The sequence below is a fragment of the Monodelphis domestica genome, chromosome 4 (assembly GCF_027887165.1).
Source record: "Monodelphis domestica isolate mMonDom1 chromosome 4, mMonDom1.pri, whole genome shotgun sequence".
Taxonomy (NCBI): domain Eukaryota; kingdom Metazoa; phylum Chordata; class Mammalia; order Didelphimorphia; family Didelphidae; genus Monodelphis; species Monodelphis domestica.
The window spans coordinates 394,736,882-394,750,644 of NC_077230.1; the positions used below are offsets into that span (position 1 = coordinate 394,736,882).

Consider the following 13,763-nt stretch of genomic DNA (forward strand, 5'->3'; position numbering starts at 1 on the left):
GCCAGATATGAACTCATGAAATGAGTCTTCCTGATTCTAAGCCCCAGGGCTCTATCCACTGTGCCACCTAGTTTCCCTTAGTATTATAACAGAAGGTAAATGGAACCAGATTCTTGGGTGATTCCTGGTACTCAGGTACTCTAGGAAAGGTGGTTTTAGAGTAAATAGGCCCCAAGCCTTTCCTCTAGTATGAGATAGTTCAGGAGACTGGGATGCAAATGACTTGAAAGAGATTTTACCTTCCCATTGGATTTCCTAATGTGAAAGGGAATTCTTTGTTCTCTTTTCTGAGTTTACACTTGTAAAAGGGAATTCTTTATTCCCTTTGTCTATTTTGAGTTAACACTTGTTCAAACAATAACTTAAATACCCCTACTTAGTACCTCACTAGATTGTGAAGACAGGATTAACTCTCCTTAGTTCACTTTTGGATTGAACTAACAAAAGTTTAAACTAGGAGTTTGCAAGTACTTACTACAATGGGTGACAACTCCAGAAACTTGTGAATCCCATGATCAGAGTTGACACCCTCAGAGGCCTTTGATAAGAGTTCACCCCTCCAGAAGGTGAGAACTGGTTCCCAGGGTGTTAGCATCATAAAAGCCATGATTGTAAATAATTGATTGTATTTATTTACAGGATTGTAAATTTGACTTGAGTGAGTCTTGTGGAGATAGTCTCTTGACTGGAGAGAGTCTTTGAGGGATCTTTGCTGGAGACTGAGGCTTGGATTTTCGGGCTTGGAGCTCAGCTTCAACTTCCTGGACTATTTTGTGGGGTGAGTGAAAAATTGACTCCTTTTCTAGTTTTTGGAGAGACTAGCTTCCATCTTGGAGGAGGCCTCATGGTTACTCACTACTGGCCTTCCTGGTTGAGAGCTAATTAATCTCTGCCTGGATTAAGATAGGATAGATAACTTCTCTAACCCCTTCATGTTTCTTCTTTTTATCGTTCTTTCTCTATTTGTATATATTTATAAATAAATTTTTGACTCAAGATACAACCAAAAATTTAACCCATACACTAATAAGGAATATGTCCAAGGAGGCAGAGAATTATTATTTTTAAAAATGAGAGAGAGGGGCAGGTATTTGGCTTAGTGGATTGAGAACCAGGCCAAGAAAAAGAAATCCTGGGTTTAAGGAAGCAAGTATTACTGCTTGCTCAGGAAGATAATTCTCTCTCCCCAACCCCAGTCTCTTTCCATCTTGGGAATGATTTTTTTGCACAGGAGTTGGGGAGAGAGATGAGCATGTCAGTAAATATGTAGAAGAAAATTATGGGAATCTTCAAAGCCATGAAGGGTACAATGAGTGCTAAGATGTGGAGGAAGAGGCAGTGGTTGTGGTGGGTTTGCTTTTGGAGAATTCATTCCCAAGGCAGAAGAATGGTAAGGGCTAGGTAAAGGGGGTTAAGTGACTTGCCCAGAACCACATAGCTAGGAAGTATCTGAGTCCAGCTTTGAACCCAGGTCCTACCATCTCTAGGCCTGGCTCTCAATTCACTGAGCTACCCAGGTGCCCTTCCTTGGTACTGATTCTAAGATGAAAGGTAAGGGTTTAAAAAAAAAAGGCTTCCCAGTTGGGCTGTATTGGGCTGCATCAGAACCTGGATTCCCTTGGCAGAGCCTTCAGGGGTCCATTGTCATTCCTATGTCACAAGAAGGTATCAGAAAAAAAAAGTAAGGAGAAACCTTACCATTTAAGAATAGCAAACTGTAACAGAGAGGTTTAGAGACTTCACCAAGCCACAAAGCAAATAATATCCTGTGAATCTAAGAGACAAGGCTACCTAGTCATTAAAACCACAGCCCTGCTCTCCCAGACCCATGCTCTGAGACTATCTCACTTTTTTTTAACTCTTACCTTCTGTCTTGGAATCAATGCTGTGTATTGGTTCTAAGGCAGAAGAGCAGTAAGGGCTAGGCAATGGGGGTCAAGTGACTTGCCCAGGATCACATAACCAGGAAGTGTCTGAGGTCAGATTTGAACTCAAGACCTCCCACCTGTAGCCCTGGCTCTCAATATACTGAGCCACCCAGCTGCCCTTCTATCTTACTTTTTAAATACTAACTCTCTGTCTCCTTGGAGCTATTCCTCATTAGGGAATCCAATGGGAAGGTAAAATTTAATTATTAGTTTCAATTCCAGTCTCCCTTCTGACCACTTCATCTGGGATACATCTTTGGGTCAGCCCGTGGAGGCCCCCAGGAATTCTCAGATCAATCCAAATAAGCTATTTTTGTTCTTTAAAATGCTGTTCTTTGTTCTCAACTTGCCTTACAGCATTCTGGGCATGCCCAGGTCTTATTACTCTCTCTGGATAATGATTCAGTTTCAGAAATTTAGGACGTAGGCCAGGCCCTTCTCAGCATCTCTTGCTTCTCTGGAAATTCTTAACTCTAAATAAAACAGTGTCTTTTCATCAAGTTGCAGCTTGGACTATAAGTTGAGAAATCAATCTTCCAGAAGACTTCTAAAAATTGGTTACCTTCGAGCTGCAAACAGACTGTTAGACTGTACTCTGTTCCTTCCCTGGCCCCCCTCCCTCCCCGGAATCTCTTTCCAAAAGAAAAACCCAAAGGGGAGTTCAGCTATGGCCATGATTCAGAAAAGTGATACTAGACAGAGTTTGTCTCTATGGCTCTTCTCACTACGCCATCCACAATGGCATTTTCATGTATGTGTGTGGGTGGGTGGATGGGGGAAAGAAGAGAGGATAGACAGGAAACTGAGCCGTAAAGGCCAATCAAGATAAACACCCGTGCAAATTGGCTGTGATAAAGCACTCCTATAATCCCAGTTTCCAGGGCAGTTGAGGTTGGTGGATTGCTTGTGCTCAAGAGTTTTGAGCTCCAGTAGACTTAAAGCCATTTGGGTGTCTGCACCCAAAGACCTCCTGACCCAGAAGAGGTCCAATGGGCACTTGTGGCTCTACTGACCTGGAAGAGATAGAGTGACCTACTTTGAAAAAGAATGCAATAAAAAAAAATCTTGGGTACAAATACTCTTCCCTCCTCCTTTACTATATATAATAACAGGGCTCATAAGCTCCTAGCCTTCACATACCAGCCTCCCACACTTACTTTTTGGTTTTAAACCCTTACCTTCCATACTTATGAATCGATGGGTTGTTATAGTCAGAAGAGAGCCCAGAGACCATTAACTCCAACCTCTCACTCATCTGTAAAATGGGCACATTAGTCCAAATGACCACTAATGGCACTTTGATCTCTAAATCTTTTTTTAACACTTACCTTCCATCTTAGAATCAATACTGAGTATTGGTTTCAAGGCAGAAGAACTACAAGGGCTAGGCAATGGGGGTGAAGTGATTTTCCCTGGGTCACGCCAACTCGGAAGACTTTTAGTCTAATCCCAATAAGGATTTGTCATTATAGGACCAACCTAGATAAGTCTTGATTCAGAGTATTTAACAATGAGAGAGATCTTTTCTAGTCTACTCCATTTTATAAGAAAAAGGAGTCATAGAGAAGTCATACAGCAATACAGAGCTTAGGAATCATAGTTTTAGAGATGAAAAGGACTTCAGAGACTTCTAGTCTAGGAATTCTTAAACTTGTGCTGGTGAACTATTTTTAAAAATATATTTTGGTAGCTGTATTCAGTACAACTGATTCCCTTTGGAGTCCTGTGAATTTAATTCTGTACATTTACAACATTATTCTGAGAAGGGGTGTATAGGCTTTCCCAGAGAGCAAAGGGGGACTATGATCTAAACAAGGTGAAGAACTCTTGGGCTAGTCCAAATATAGGCAGCAAAAGGACCTAGTGAATAGTGTTAGACTGGGAGTCAGTAAGACCTCAATTGGAATGTTGATTTTGACACTAGTAAGATAACCCTGGGTTTAACTTCTATCTGCCTCGACTTCTTCTTTTGTAAAATTGAGATTTATAATGGCACCTACTTCCAGGGGCTACTTACTGTGGGGATAAGGTAAGAAAATATTCATAAAGAGCTTTGCAAGCCTTTAGGTGCCAATTAAAAATGAGCTATTATTATTATTATTATAGTTGAAGAAATAGACCCAGGGAGATTTGAAGAATTATAGAATTTCAAAGGTCTTCAAGTCCTATCTAGGCAAACTTGTACACAAAAGGAATCCTCTCTAGCAAGAAGTCATCTTGCTCTGCTTGGAGACCTTCAGGAAGAAGGAGGTCCCCTCTTCTGTAGACAGACCATTCCAGTTTGGGACATTCCTCAGTGTTAGGAAACTTGTCCTAGTATCAAGCCTCGATGTGTCTCTTTGAATCTTTTATGCACTGCTTCTGATTCTGCTCTCTGGGGCTAGTTGGGACAAGACTTTTCCACTCAAGAGAGCTCTTCAAAGAAACAAAGTAGATCAGGCACTGGTTGAACTAACTGGATACAACAGAGTAGTCCCATACTGTAAGGAAATAGGAACCTACTGAAAACAGAGAAGTATAGAAAGACTTGTATGAACTGATACAGAGTGAAGTAAATAGTCAAGAGAACAATACAATAGAATCTTGTTTTATGTGATCAGTGTTCCAAGTCCCTTCAAGTAAGTTGAAAATCATGCATAGCAGAGAACCCTGTTAATACATATTTCACATATGTAGGCATTGGGAGGGGTCTTAGCATATAGTGTCAGAGCTGCGAGGGGCTTTTTAGGACACAGATTGCAGGACTGAAATGGTCCTTGGAATACAGAAGGTCAACCAGAGCTGGGAAGGTCCTTAGAAAAGGGACTGCTGGAACTGAGAGAGGCCTTACCTAGTCCAGCCTTCTTCTTCTTTTTTTTTTTTTGTTCCATGAGGAAACTGAGGCTTTAAGTTTCAGAACTTTGCCCCAAATCCTCTAACAAAAAGTGGCCGAATCAGGACTCAGGCTGTGTTTTGGCTTCATCTCTCATTGCTTTTGCCACAACATTGTGACCTGCTTCCTGAGCTAAGTGGTCCAGGTCTTTCAAGGCCCAGCTCTAATAGAGATATTGGTTTGAACTTCCTCCCTTTCCAATCCCCTCAGCTGGGTTGGCAAAAGTATGAATTGTTTTCTGTGGTACTCACACCTCTGAGTCATCCATGATGGCTTTTTACTTTATTTATCCCTTGATCTCCTGGAATCTAGCCTGCTGGGCATCTGATAATGACTGTCCTGACTCGGTGGATGCCAAAGAAAAAGGTGCCTCAGGTGTAGACAAAGGGTTGTATTCAGAAGCCCTGGGGAGGTCAGGCTGCCCAGAGCCTGGTGACCAGGTTGATTTCATCAGGACAGGTGACATCACTTGCCTCTGGTCCCAGGTGGGTTTCTCCCAAGAGGCCATGAATATCTCTTACTGGATTGAGACTCCCCACCCTCTGCCCTTCTAAATCCTTCCTGTTTCCTTCAAAAATGGACACACAGTCAGGCAAAGAAAATTGTACTTTATACAGAAACACACACACACATTTCCTTCTCAAGACACAGATGCTTTGTTACACTTGTAGATTCAAGTCTCATCCCTCACATGGCTGTCGATCCAGAGACATGCTTAAATTGCTTCCATATCCTAGGATTTAGAGTTGGTGAGGACCTTACAGATGGCCCAGCCCAAACCCTCTCTTTTTTACCAGAGGAGCCATTGGAGGCCCAGAAGGTCACTGAGTTGAAAAGTGGCAGAGGTGGTGCCAGCCCCAGCTCCTTTGACTCCAAATCCAGAGCTCTTCCACGAGTCGCGATGTCACAAAAGCCTTCCTTCTGATTTCCTTTCCCCTCTCATTCTCTCCTCTCAGACTTGAAGAAGAGCTGGAATTTGAGCACTATATTTTCCCATTCCATTCAATTTCTTAGCCTGGGACAAAGGAGACTGTCTCTGTTTCATTAGCACAATTCAGATTCCAGGATCAGAGAAAGAACTGGAAGCCTTATGAAGGTTGGGCCAAGGGCTCATCTTCATCTTCGAAGGCAAGTGTTGTCAGTATTATGGTAGCCTTGCAACTTGCTCCAAAAAGCTTTAAAAGGTCCTAGAATTGATGATGGGGAATCAGGATTCGGGTTAGGGGCTCATAAGCTGAAAAATACAGTTGATGTCCAAGATCCCTAGAAGCTCACGGAAGGAAATTTAACATTTGGCACCCATGGGCTCCCTCTTATACCATTACTTTTGGGGGAAGGGGTTTAGGAAGGAAAGTTGTTTTGGAAAAGCCATACCATTTCCCAAGAGGCATTTCCTCTTTCTCTAGGAATTTTTGCATTTGGGGTAGGAAGAGTGTAGCTTAATTAGAGGGCAGTCACTGGGTGGGGAACAGGGAAGAAACATGTTCCTGGATAGCGTTTTCAGCACCGTCTAAAATTTTGACCCTTTGAGGCAAAGCTTCAGGCATCCTACCCTAGTTATGGCTCTGGCTTTCTCATTTATGCCACAGATATCAAATTATACAATGATGTGCCAATGCTCCATTCTAAATCAAAGAACATTATTTGACCCCCTAAGAAAGCTAAGTGAATCTTTGTTCAAGTGGTGATGTGTAAGGAAGTATAGGTTATTGGCTTTACAGCTTTACAGATCATCTGGTCTAACCCTCTCTTACAAAGGAGGAATATGAGACTTGGGGAAACAAAGAGAGTTAATTCCCCAGTGTCAGAAGGTAGCAAATGGTGGAGCTATGACTTGAACCCAGGACCTGTGATTCCAAATCCACTGATGTTGCCACATTATAATTAGGTCCCATGAGGGCTTTTACCAGATCCAGGGATCCAGTAATAGGGCATCAAAGCCCTTGTAATCAGGATACCATGCAGAATGGGAAACAAGGATGAGGCACAGACAGAAGTCAATAATTCAGGGCAGGCTAACTTCCAGTTGCACACTGGGTATCATCAAATGAGACAATGCCCTGAAGAGTTATTGTTTCACTGGTCTATAGCATGCAGGGCAAAAGGAAGAGTGAAGATCTCAGGGTCTGAAGTCAAAAAGTCAAGTCAATGGGTATAAAATGGATTGCTCCATTAAAGTGGTGACGTCAATTTAGCATATCTCTTATTTAGATGTTTCCAAACTTTTAGGGGAAGGAAGAGATAGTCTGATCCCATTCTAGTTGATGGCCAAAGACCAAAAAGTACTTCCTGGCTTTAGTGAAGCACAATGAACAAATTCACGAATGGGCCTCGATTTACACTTCTCTTAGGCAGGATCATCATTCTTTAGCCAAAGTTAGACCTGGTTACAGGTATAAATACTTTGAAAAATGCTCCCTGAAGTTGGCTGTTTGTTATAATCATGTGGAAAATCAAATATATTCTCATTCATTCATTCATTCATACAGCTATTAATGACTTTTTAAAGACAGGCCTTTTTAGTTAAAACAAATGATTAGCTTTAGCAATAGATGTGAAAACAGAGTTCTACTTTATGAATTTGTGCATTTGCCTCAGTCTTTAGTTGGCACTGACTTTGGGGTTTTGGTTTGAGTTTGATTTTCTGCTCGGATATCTGCATGCAAGAAAAAGAAACCTTTTAAAGAATTCCTGAGCCCCCCCTAGTGGGCCTAGCATTGTGCTAAATCATCTGATGAAGGATGGCAATGCAGTATGATTGCTAATCGGACTGTGATGTAGGTAGATGAGTGTGTTTCTCCTTGGTACCCAATCATTTGGACACTGGAAACAGACTGAGATTTTAGAAGCCCTTGGCCTGACTTTCTATGTGAGTCATGAGTGAGACCAAAGTGGGTGAGAGAAGTTCTATGAGCTACAAGAAACAGTTTTCTTCACCCATCATCGAAGGGAGAAGTAGAAGGTTGCCCATCGTCACTGAGTCCCTTCTGAGAAGTCATGGAGTGTGTAACAGAAATTAGTGCATATTAGTCCTCACAACATCCCTGTGAGGTAGGTAGGGGACAAGATGCCCTGTCCCTGTTCTACAGGTGAAGATGCTGAGGCACAGACAGGTGAGGTCACTAGGCAGAGGTCACATGACAATGGCAGAAGAAACCTTATTGGCTCCTTTCTGTTGGCCTTACATCTTGGTTAAGACTCAAGTGAGCAGATAGGTTATGTCATAAAAAAAAAATCAAATCCATTAGTTGAATATTGAACAGGATTTCCCCACCCCTCAATCCCACCTCCCCCTAAATCAAAGACACCATTGGCACTCTTGAGCAAAATTAAACCCATTTCCCCCATGTCTCTTGTCTCGAGCAAAATCAGTCATCCTTGGGACTAGGGGATGATTTCAATAACATGTTTCAACCAAGTATAAGTCTTGATGCATTAGTTCAATAGGTTGGTCACCCAGCCAATGGGATATTTTAATCTGAGTATCATCATTCTTCAGCTACTGAGTTTTTCCTATGTGGATGGCCCAGCTGATGTCTTCTGAATGGCTGTAAGTCTTGTTGAAAGAGCTTGAGATGCCTTTGCATCTAAAGCAATCAACCTAGCTCCATTCATTGAGAGAAGTAGCTGGAGAACTTTCTCCTCCTCCTCCTCCTCTTCCTCCCCTTCCTCCATTTGGACTTTGCACAGGACACATCCTATGGCATGGCCGAAGACCTTTGGTGAACATGTGTCTCCTCATTTTATGCCTCAGCAAATGGACATCTTGAGCATGGTGCATCCATGAAGTGTAAAAAGAATGAGAGGACGATTATGGAAGAATAGGGACAAGAATCACACAGGTGTGAGAATGGGCCCATAGGTTGAGATCTGCACTTGTGGAGAGACTGACCACATTGATGAATTCAATATTGAAGTTGGCTTCATCTAGAAGAAATGATCCCATAGCTTTCCCAGGCAATGTAGAGGCAATGATTCTTCAAGAGCCTCACTTACCTCACCCTTAAGTGAGGCCACTTATTTTACAACTGTATTCTCTCCTGTGCAAGGATCTTAGGCAAAGTAACCATGTTTGCCCTTCATGAATTTTTAAATTGTGCTTCTCTAAAGCCAAGGGTCACTATTTTGTGAAAGTCCAGGACCTGCCTCACAGGATAAAATCATATATTTTGAGCTGAAGGGACCTCAGAAGTCATCTAGTCCATCCCGCTCATTACAAAGGAGGAAAATGAGACCCAAGGAAGGTAGGTGATTTATCCAAGGTCACACAGACAGTCAACACTCCAAGAAAGATCACAAGATCAAAGAAGCATAAGAAGTTCAGTTAAAGAATATTAGGGCAGGAAGAAGATTTAGAGGTCAGTCAGTCTAAACTCTCAGTTTATACACAAGTAAACAGAGGACCAGGGATGAGGTGACTTTTCCAGGGTTCTACAAGCAGTAGAACAATAGAGTTAACATTCCAAATGTGTTGCTCTGACTCCAAATCCTGGGCTTTATCCATTCTGCCTGTGGAAGACATGATGACCTAGGCTGGAGTCTAGAAGACTGGGGAAGCCCTCATCATCCACTGGAAACCAAAGGGGAAAGAACAGTTCTTACTCAAATATCATATCTGGGAGGCAACATCCCTGTGAACCCATTGCTTTCCCAACAGGCTGACCTGGCTAGAAGGACAGTTGTTTGCTGGGCTATCACCTTCCCTTTTCTATGGTTATTCTTCCTTCCATTCAAATTGGTGTCTGAAATACTGAGTTAATCCACCAGCTAGTCTTGAGGGATCTTTCCCTTCTATGGTGGCTTGGTCTGGAGCTCACAGGGAGCTTACCGATGGTTTAACTTCCAAGTTTCCTCTGAAATTAGGCCTGAGAACTGTAGAACTTTAGAGGTTATAGTGACTTGGGAGAGGTCTTTCGAGGCAATCCCCTGCTTTCAGGTGGAGGAATATCGAAACCATCCAGAACAGGACATTAGATTATCTGTTTTGGAGCTCTCGAGATGGATCCTCAAAGTCCCTACTGGGAGCCCCTTTCAGAAGCCTCCTAAAGTTGGTCAGTCTACAGATTGGCCACGTTTAGTCTGGGGAGTACATCTTGTCACTTAGTTCAAGGTTCCTATGTACACCCAAGAAGGGATATTGGGTGGACTTTTCATAAGTTCCTTCTTTCCCCCTTTGATTTTTCTCCGTGGCCCATGAGTCCGGTGGGAATAAGGCCATTTGTTACACGTTGGTGACTTCAAGCCCACTGTAGTTTTCTAAACGACACTGATCTGCTCTATCTTGAGAGTCATCATCAAAGCAATCTTCATTTCTGAGAGAGCCATAGTCATCATGGAAGTCAAGGTCTTTACTGCTGAACCCCCTTCCAATCTTCCCTAGGGGTAACTGGGGGAAAAACATAATATTTAATGTTATTATTTTAATTGTTGATTTTCCCACTTACAGGTAATAATAATTTTCAACATGTTTTCTGAAATCATGAGACCCCAATTGTCTTCCTTTCTCCTTTCCTCCCCCCTCCTGGAGATAGTAAGCAATTTGATTTGGGTTATACATGCATTATCATAGAAAACATACTTCTTTATTGGTCATTGTTGTAAGAGAATATTCATATAAAATGAAAATGCCCAAATAAAAACAAAGTAAAATGAAAAATCATATGCTTTGATCTGTATTCCTACTCTAACAGTTCTTTCTCTAGAGGTAGAGAGCATTCTTTGTCATAAGTCCTTCCAAATTGTTCTGGATCATTGTATTGCCCAGAATAACTTCCCAGTTGATCATCGTACAATACTGCTATTACTATACAATGTTCTCCTGGTTCTGCTTTTTTTACTCCTCATTGCTTTTTGTAGGTCTTTCTAGCTCTTTTGGAAATCATCCTGCCCTTCCTTCCTTCCTCCCTCCCTCCCTCCCTCCTTCCCTCCCTTCCTCCCTTCTTCCTTCCTTCCTTCCTTCCTCCCTTCTTCCTTCCTTCCTCCCTTCTTCCTTCCTTCCTTCCTTCCTTCCTTCCTTCCTTCCTTCCTTCCTTCCTTCCTTCCTTCCTTCCTTCCTTCCTTCCTTCCTTCCTTCCTTCCTTCCTTCCTTCCTTCCTTCCTTCCTTCCTTCCTTCCTTCCTTCCTTCCTTCCTTCCTTCCTTCCTTCCATCTTGGAGTCAATACTGTGTATTGGTTCCAAGGCCAAAAAAAAAAGAGTGGTAAGGGCTAGGCAATGGGGGTCAAGTGACTTGCCCAGGGTCACACAGCTGGAAAGTGTCTGAGTCCAGATTTGAACCCAGGACCTCCTGTCTCTAGGCCTGGCTTTCAATCCACTGAGCCACCAGCTGCCCCCCTGCTCTTTATTTCTTATAGCACAATAGTATTCCATCACCATCATATACCACCATTTATTTAGCCATCCTTTGATGGACATTCCCTCAATGACTCCATTTCTTTGCCACCACAAAGAGAGTGGCTCAAATATTTTTAAAACTCTCTTTGGGAAAAGACCTAAAAAACCACAATAAAATCATAACATGTCCTATCTGCAAGGGCCCATCAGATGTGGAATGTTCGCAAGGAAGGGCCACAGAATACATCAAGTCAGAACTAGAGGCCTTCATACACAGAATGCCAGAGTCTTTAGAACAGAGGACGTCAGAGCCAGAAGAGGCCTTAGAGCATGGAAAGTCAAAAACAAGAAGGTGGGGAGGGAAGAGGACCAAGAAGGGGAGCCACCTCTGAACAGATACTGTCTAATCTCAAAGGGACTTTAGAACCTAGAATACGAGAGGATCAGGGAAACTTAAAACATGAAATGTCAGACTTGGAAGGCCTTTTCCCAGTCCCAGAGAAATAATCAGAACTCCTTCCTTTGGCCTCTTCCCATTGCCTGGTTTAAGACTACCAAAAAGAGGTTGGGAAATGGAGTCAGGGAGGCCCAGAGTCTTACCCGACCCGTCTTGTACTTGACACTGCTGTTGTTCTCCGAGTCCTTCCCCTGCCGAGTGATGCTGGAAGATCTTCCTGGGGGAGTCCCAAACCTCTCAGCCTCTCGGATGCCTGCGGTACTGTACGGAGGTAAAGGAGAGAGACAATTACCTTAATGAGTGACACGGTCAACTGCAGAAGCCCAGCGCCTGACACATAGGAGGTAGTTAAATACTTATAGACTGATTTGTAGGCAAAGCAAGCTTTCTCATTGCTATTTTGTAGATGTAGAACCCGAGGACCAGAGATATGAAGACGCTTCTTGGCCAAGAAGGAACAGAACTGAAATTAGAACCTGGGTCTTTGGATCCTGCCAGATTTGAACTCAGAAAGATTTTTTTTTAAACCCTTACCTTCCATCTTGGAGTTAATACTGTGTATTGGCTCCAAGGCAGAAGAGTGGTAAGGGCTAGGCAATGGGGGTGAAGTGACTTGCCCAGGGTCACACAGCTGGGATGTGTCTGAGGACAGATTTGAACCCAGGACCTCCCATCTCTAGACCTGGCTCTCAATCCACTGAGCCACCCAGCTGCCCCTGAAAGATTTTTTTAAATGTAATTGTATTGATTAAGAATATTTTTCACGGCTGCACGATTCATGTTCTTTCCCTCCCTTCCTGTAGCTGATGCACAATTCCACATGCCATTGATCAAGATCTATTTCCCTATCATTGATCATTGCACTGGGGTGATCTTTGGAGCCTCCATCCCCAATCCTATCCCCCTCGACCTGTGTGATCAGGCAGTTGTTTTTCTTCTGTTTCAGAAAGATGATTCTTTATGACTCCAGCCCTTGTTCTATGCTCTACGGTGCCAGTAGGAAGGCGAATCTCTGTGCTTATTAGAGGAAGATGAGAGGTTCAAAGAAGGTCCAAACAGGAGAGGACCTCAGAGGGCCACCTAATTCATCACTTCTCTTTTATAGCCCAGAGAGGGAGTGTTTTGCCCAACATGAAATGACTCACTAGCTCCCACAATTAACCAGCCACAGAGTTCAAATTAAACTCCCATCCTAACTGCCCGGGCAGATGGACAGGAGCTCTGGGCAGTCATCTTTTTGTTTTTTAACCTTCCCCTTCCATCTTAGCATCCATACTAAGTGTTGGTTCCAATGCAGAAGAGCGGTAAGGGCTAGGCAATGGGGTTAAGTGATTTTTCCAAGGTCACCTAGCAAGCAAGTATCTGAGATTTGAACCCAGGACCTCCCCTCTGTAAATTCACTGAGCCACCTCGGTGCCCCCACCCCTACCTACTTTGAAGCCCTTTCCATCATCCCACGTGGATTCTCTGCCAACAGTCTCTAGCTCCTAGACAATGGCATCCCCAAACCCTGTCCTAGAAAGAATCAAATGGAAAGAACGTCCCAGGGTCCTCTGGTAGGAGATCACTCCAACGGGCTCTGGCAGATCCGAGCAATCAGGGGCTTAGACGGACCACGCATGTGGACTAAGTAAGGGGAACCAAACTTTCCAGCAACTTCTCAAGCTTCTCAGCCACCTCCTTGATGCCATGATCCAATTTCTGGGGTGAAATTATTGCAGGGAGAGTTCAAATATGGGCACTGAGGCGACAACGCTGTCCAATTAAATTGCTTCATAATTGCTTTTTAGAGCTAATTCATCAAGGCCAATAATAGGTTGCCAGCTCCTGGGTAAGAGGGTGGACGTGCTTTTTGTCTGCGCAGTGGCGTGGGTCAGGCAATGAAGGTGAGGGATTGCTGTGGAGGTGGAATCCACGGCTCCTGGAGACTGGCTGGCGAGGAGACGTGGGGGAGAAGAAGAGGGCTCTGGCATGTAGTGGGAGCTTAAATACTTTATAAATACTTTAATACTAAATAAATAAATAATACTAAATAAATAAATAAATACTTTAAAGTCCATTATATAAAAAAAAGAGTTAAGTGTTGTGACCCTTAGTTAAGGCTGTTGGATTTGGAAAAGGTGAGGCATGATTAGACAGAAAGAGAATGAGGGGAAAAGAAAGGAGCAAACATTT

The 13,763-nt window shown here is 43.1% G+C and overlaps 1 protein-coding gene across 2 annotated transcripts in view; it reads right to left on the reverse strand.

The window, feature by feature from the left end:
* Positions 1-5,388: 5,388 nt before the first annotated feature.
* KAZN (kazrin, periplakin interacting protein) overlaps positions 5,389-13,763 on the reverse strand; it is a 1,589,619-nt gene continuing 1,581,244 nt past the window's right edge. For both annotated transcript variants that reach the window (XM_056825274.1, XM_056825275.1), the window contains 2 exons: positions 11,732-11,849; positions 5,389-10,186 (listed from right to left, as the gene is read on the reverse strand). In XM_056825274.1, the coding sequence (XP_056681252.1) occupies positions 10,022-10,186; positions 11,732-11,849 (283 nt within the window). In that variant the 3' untranslated portion in view covers positions 5,389-10,021. The remainder of the gene's footprint in view (positions 10,187-11,731; positions 11,850-13,763) is intronic.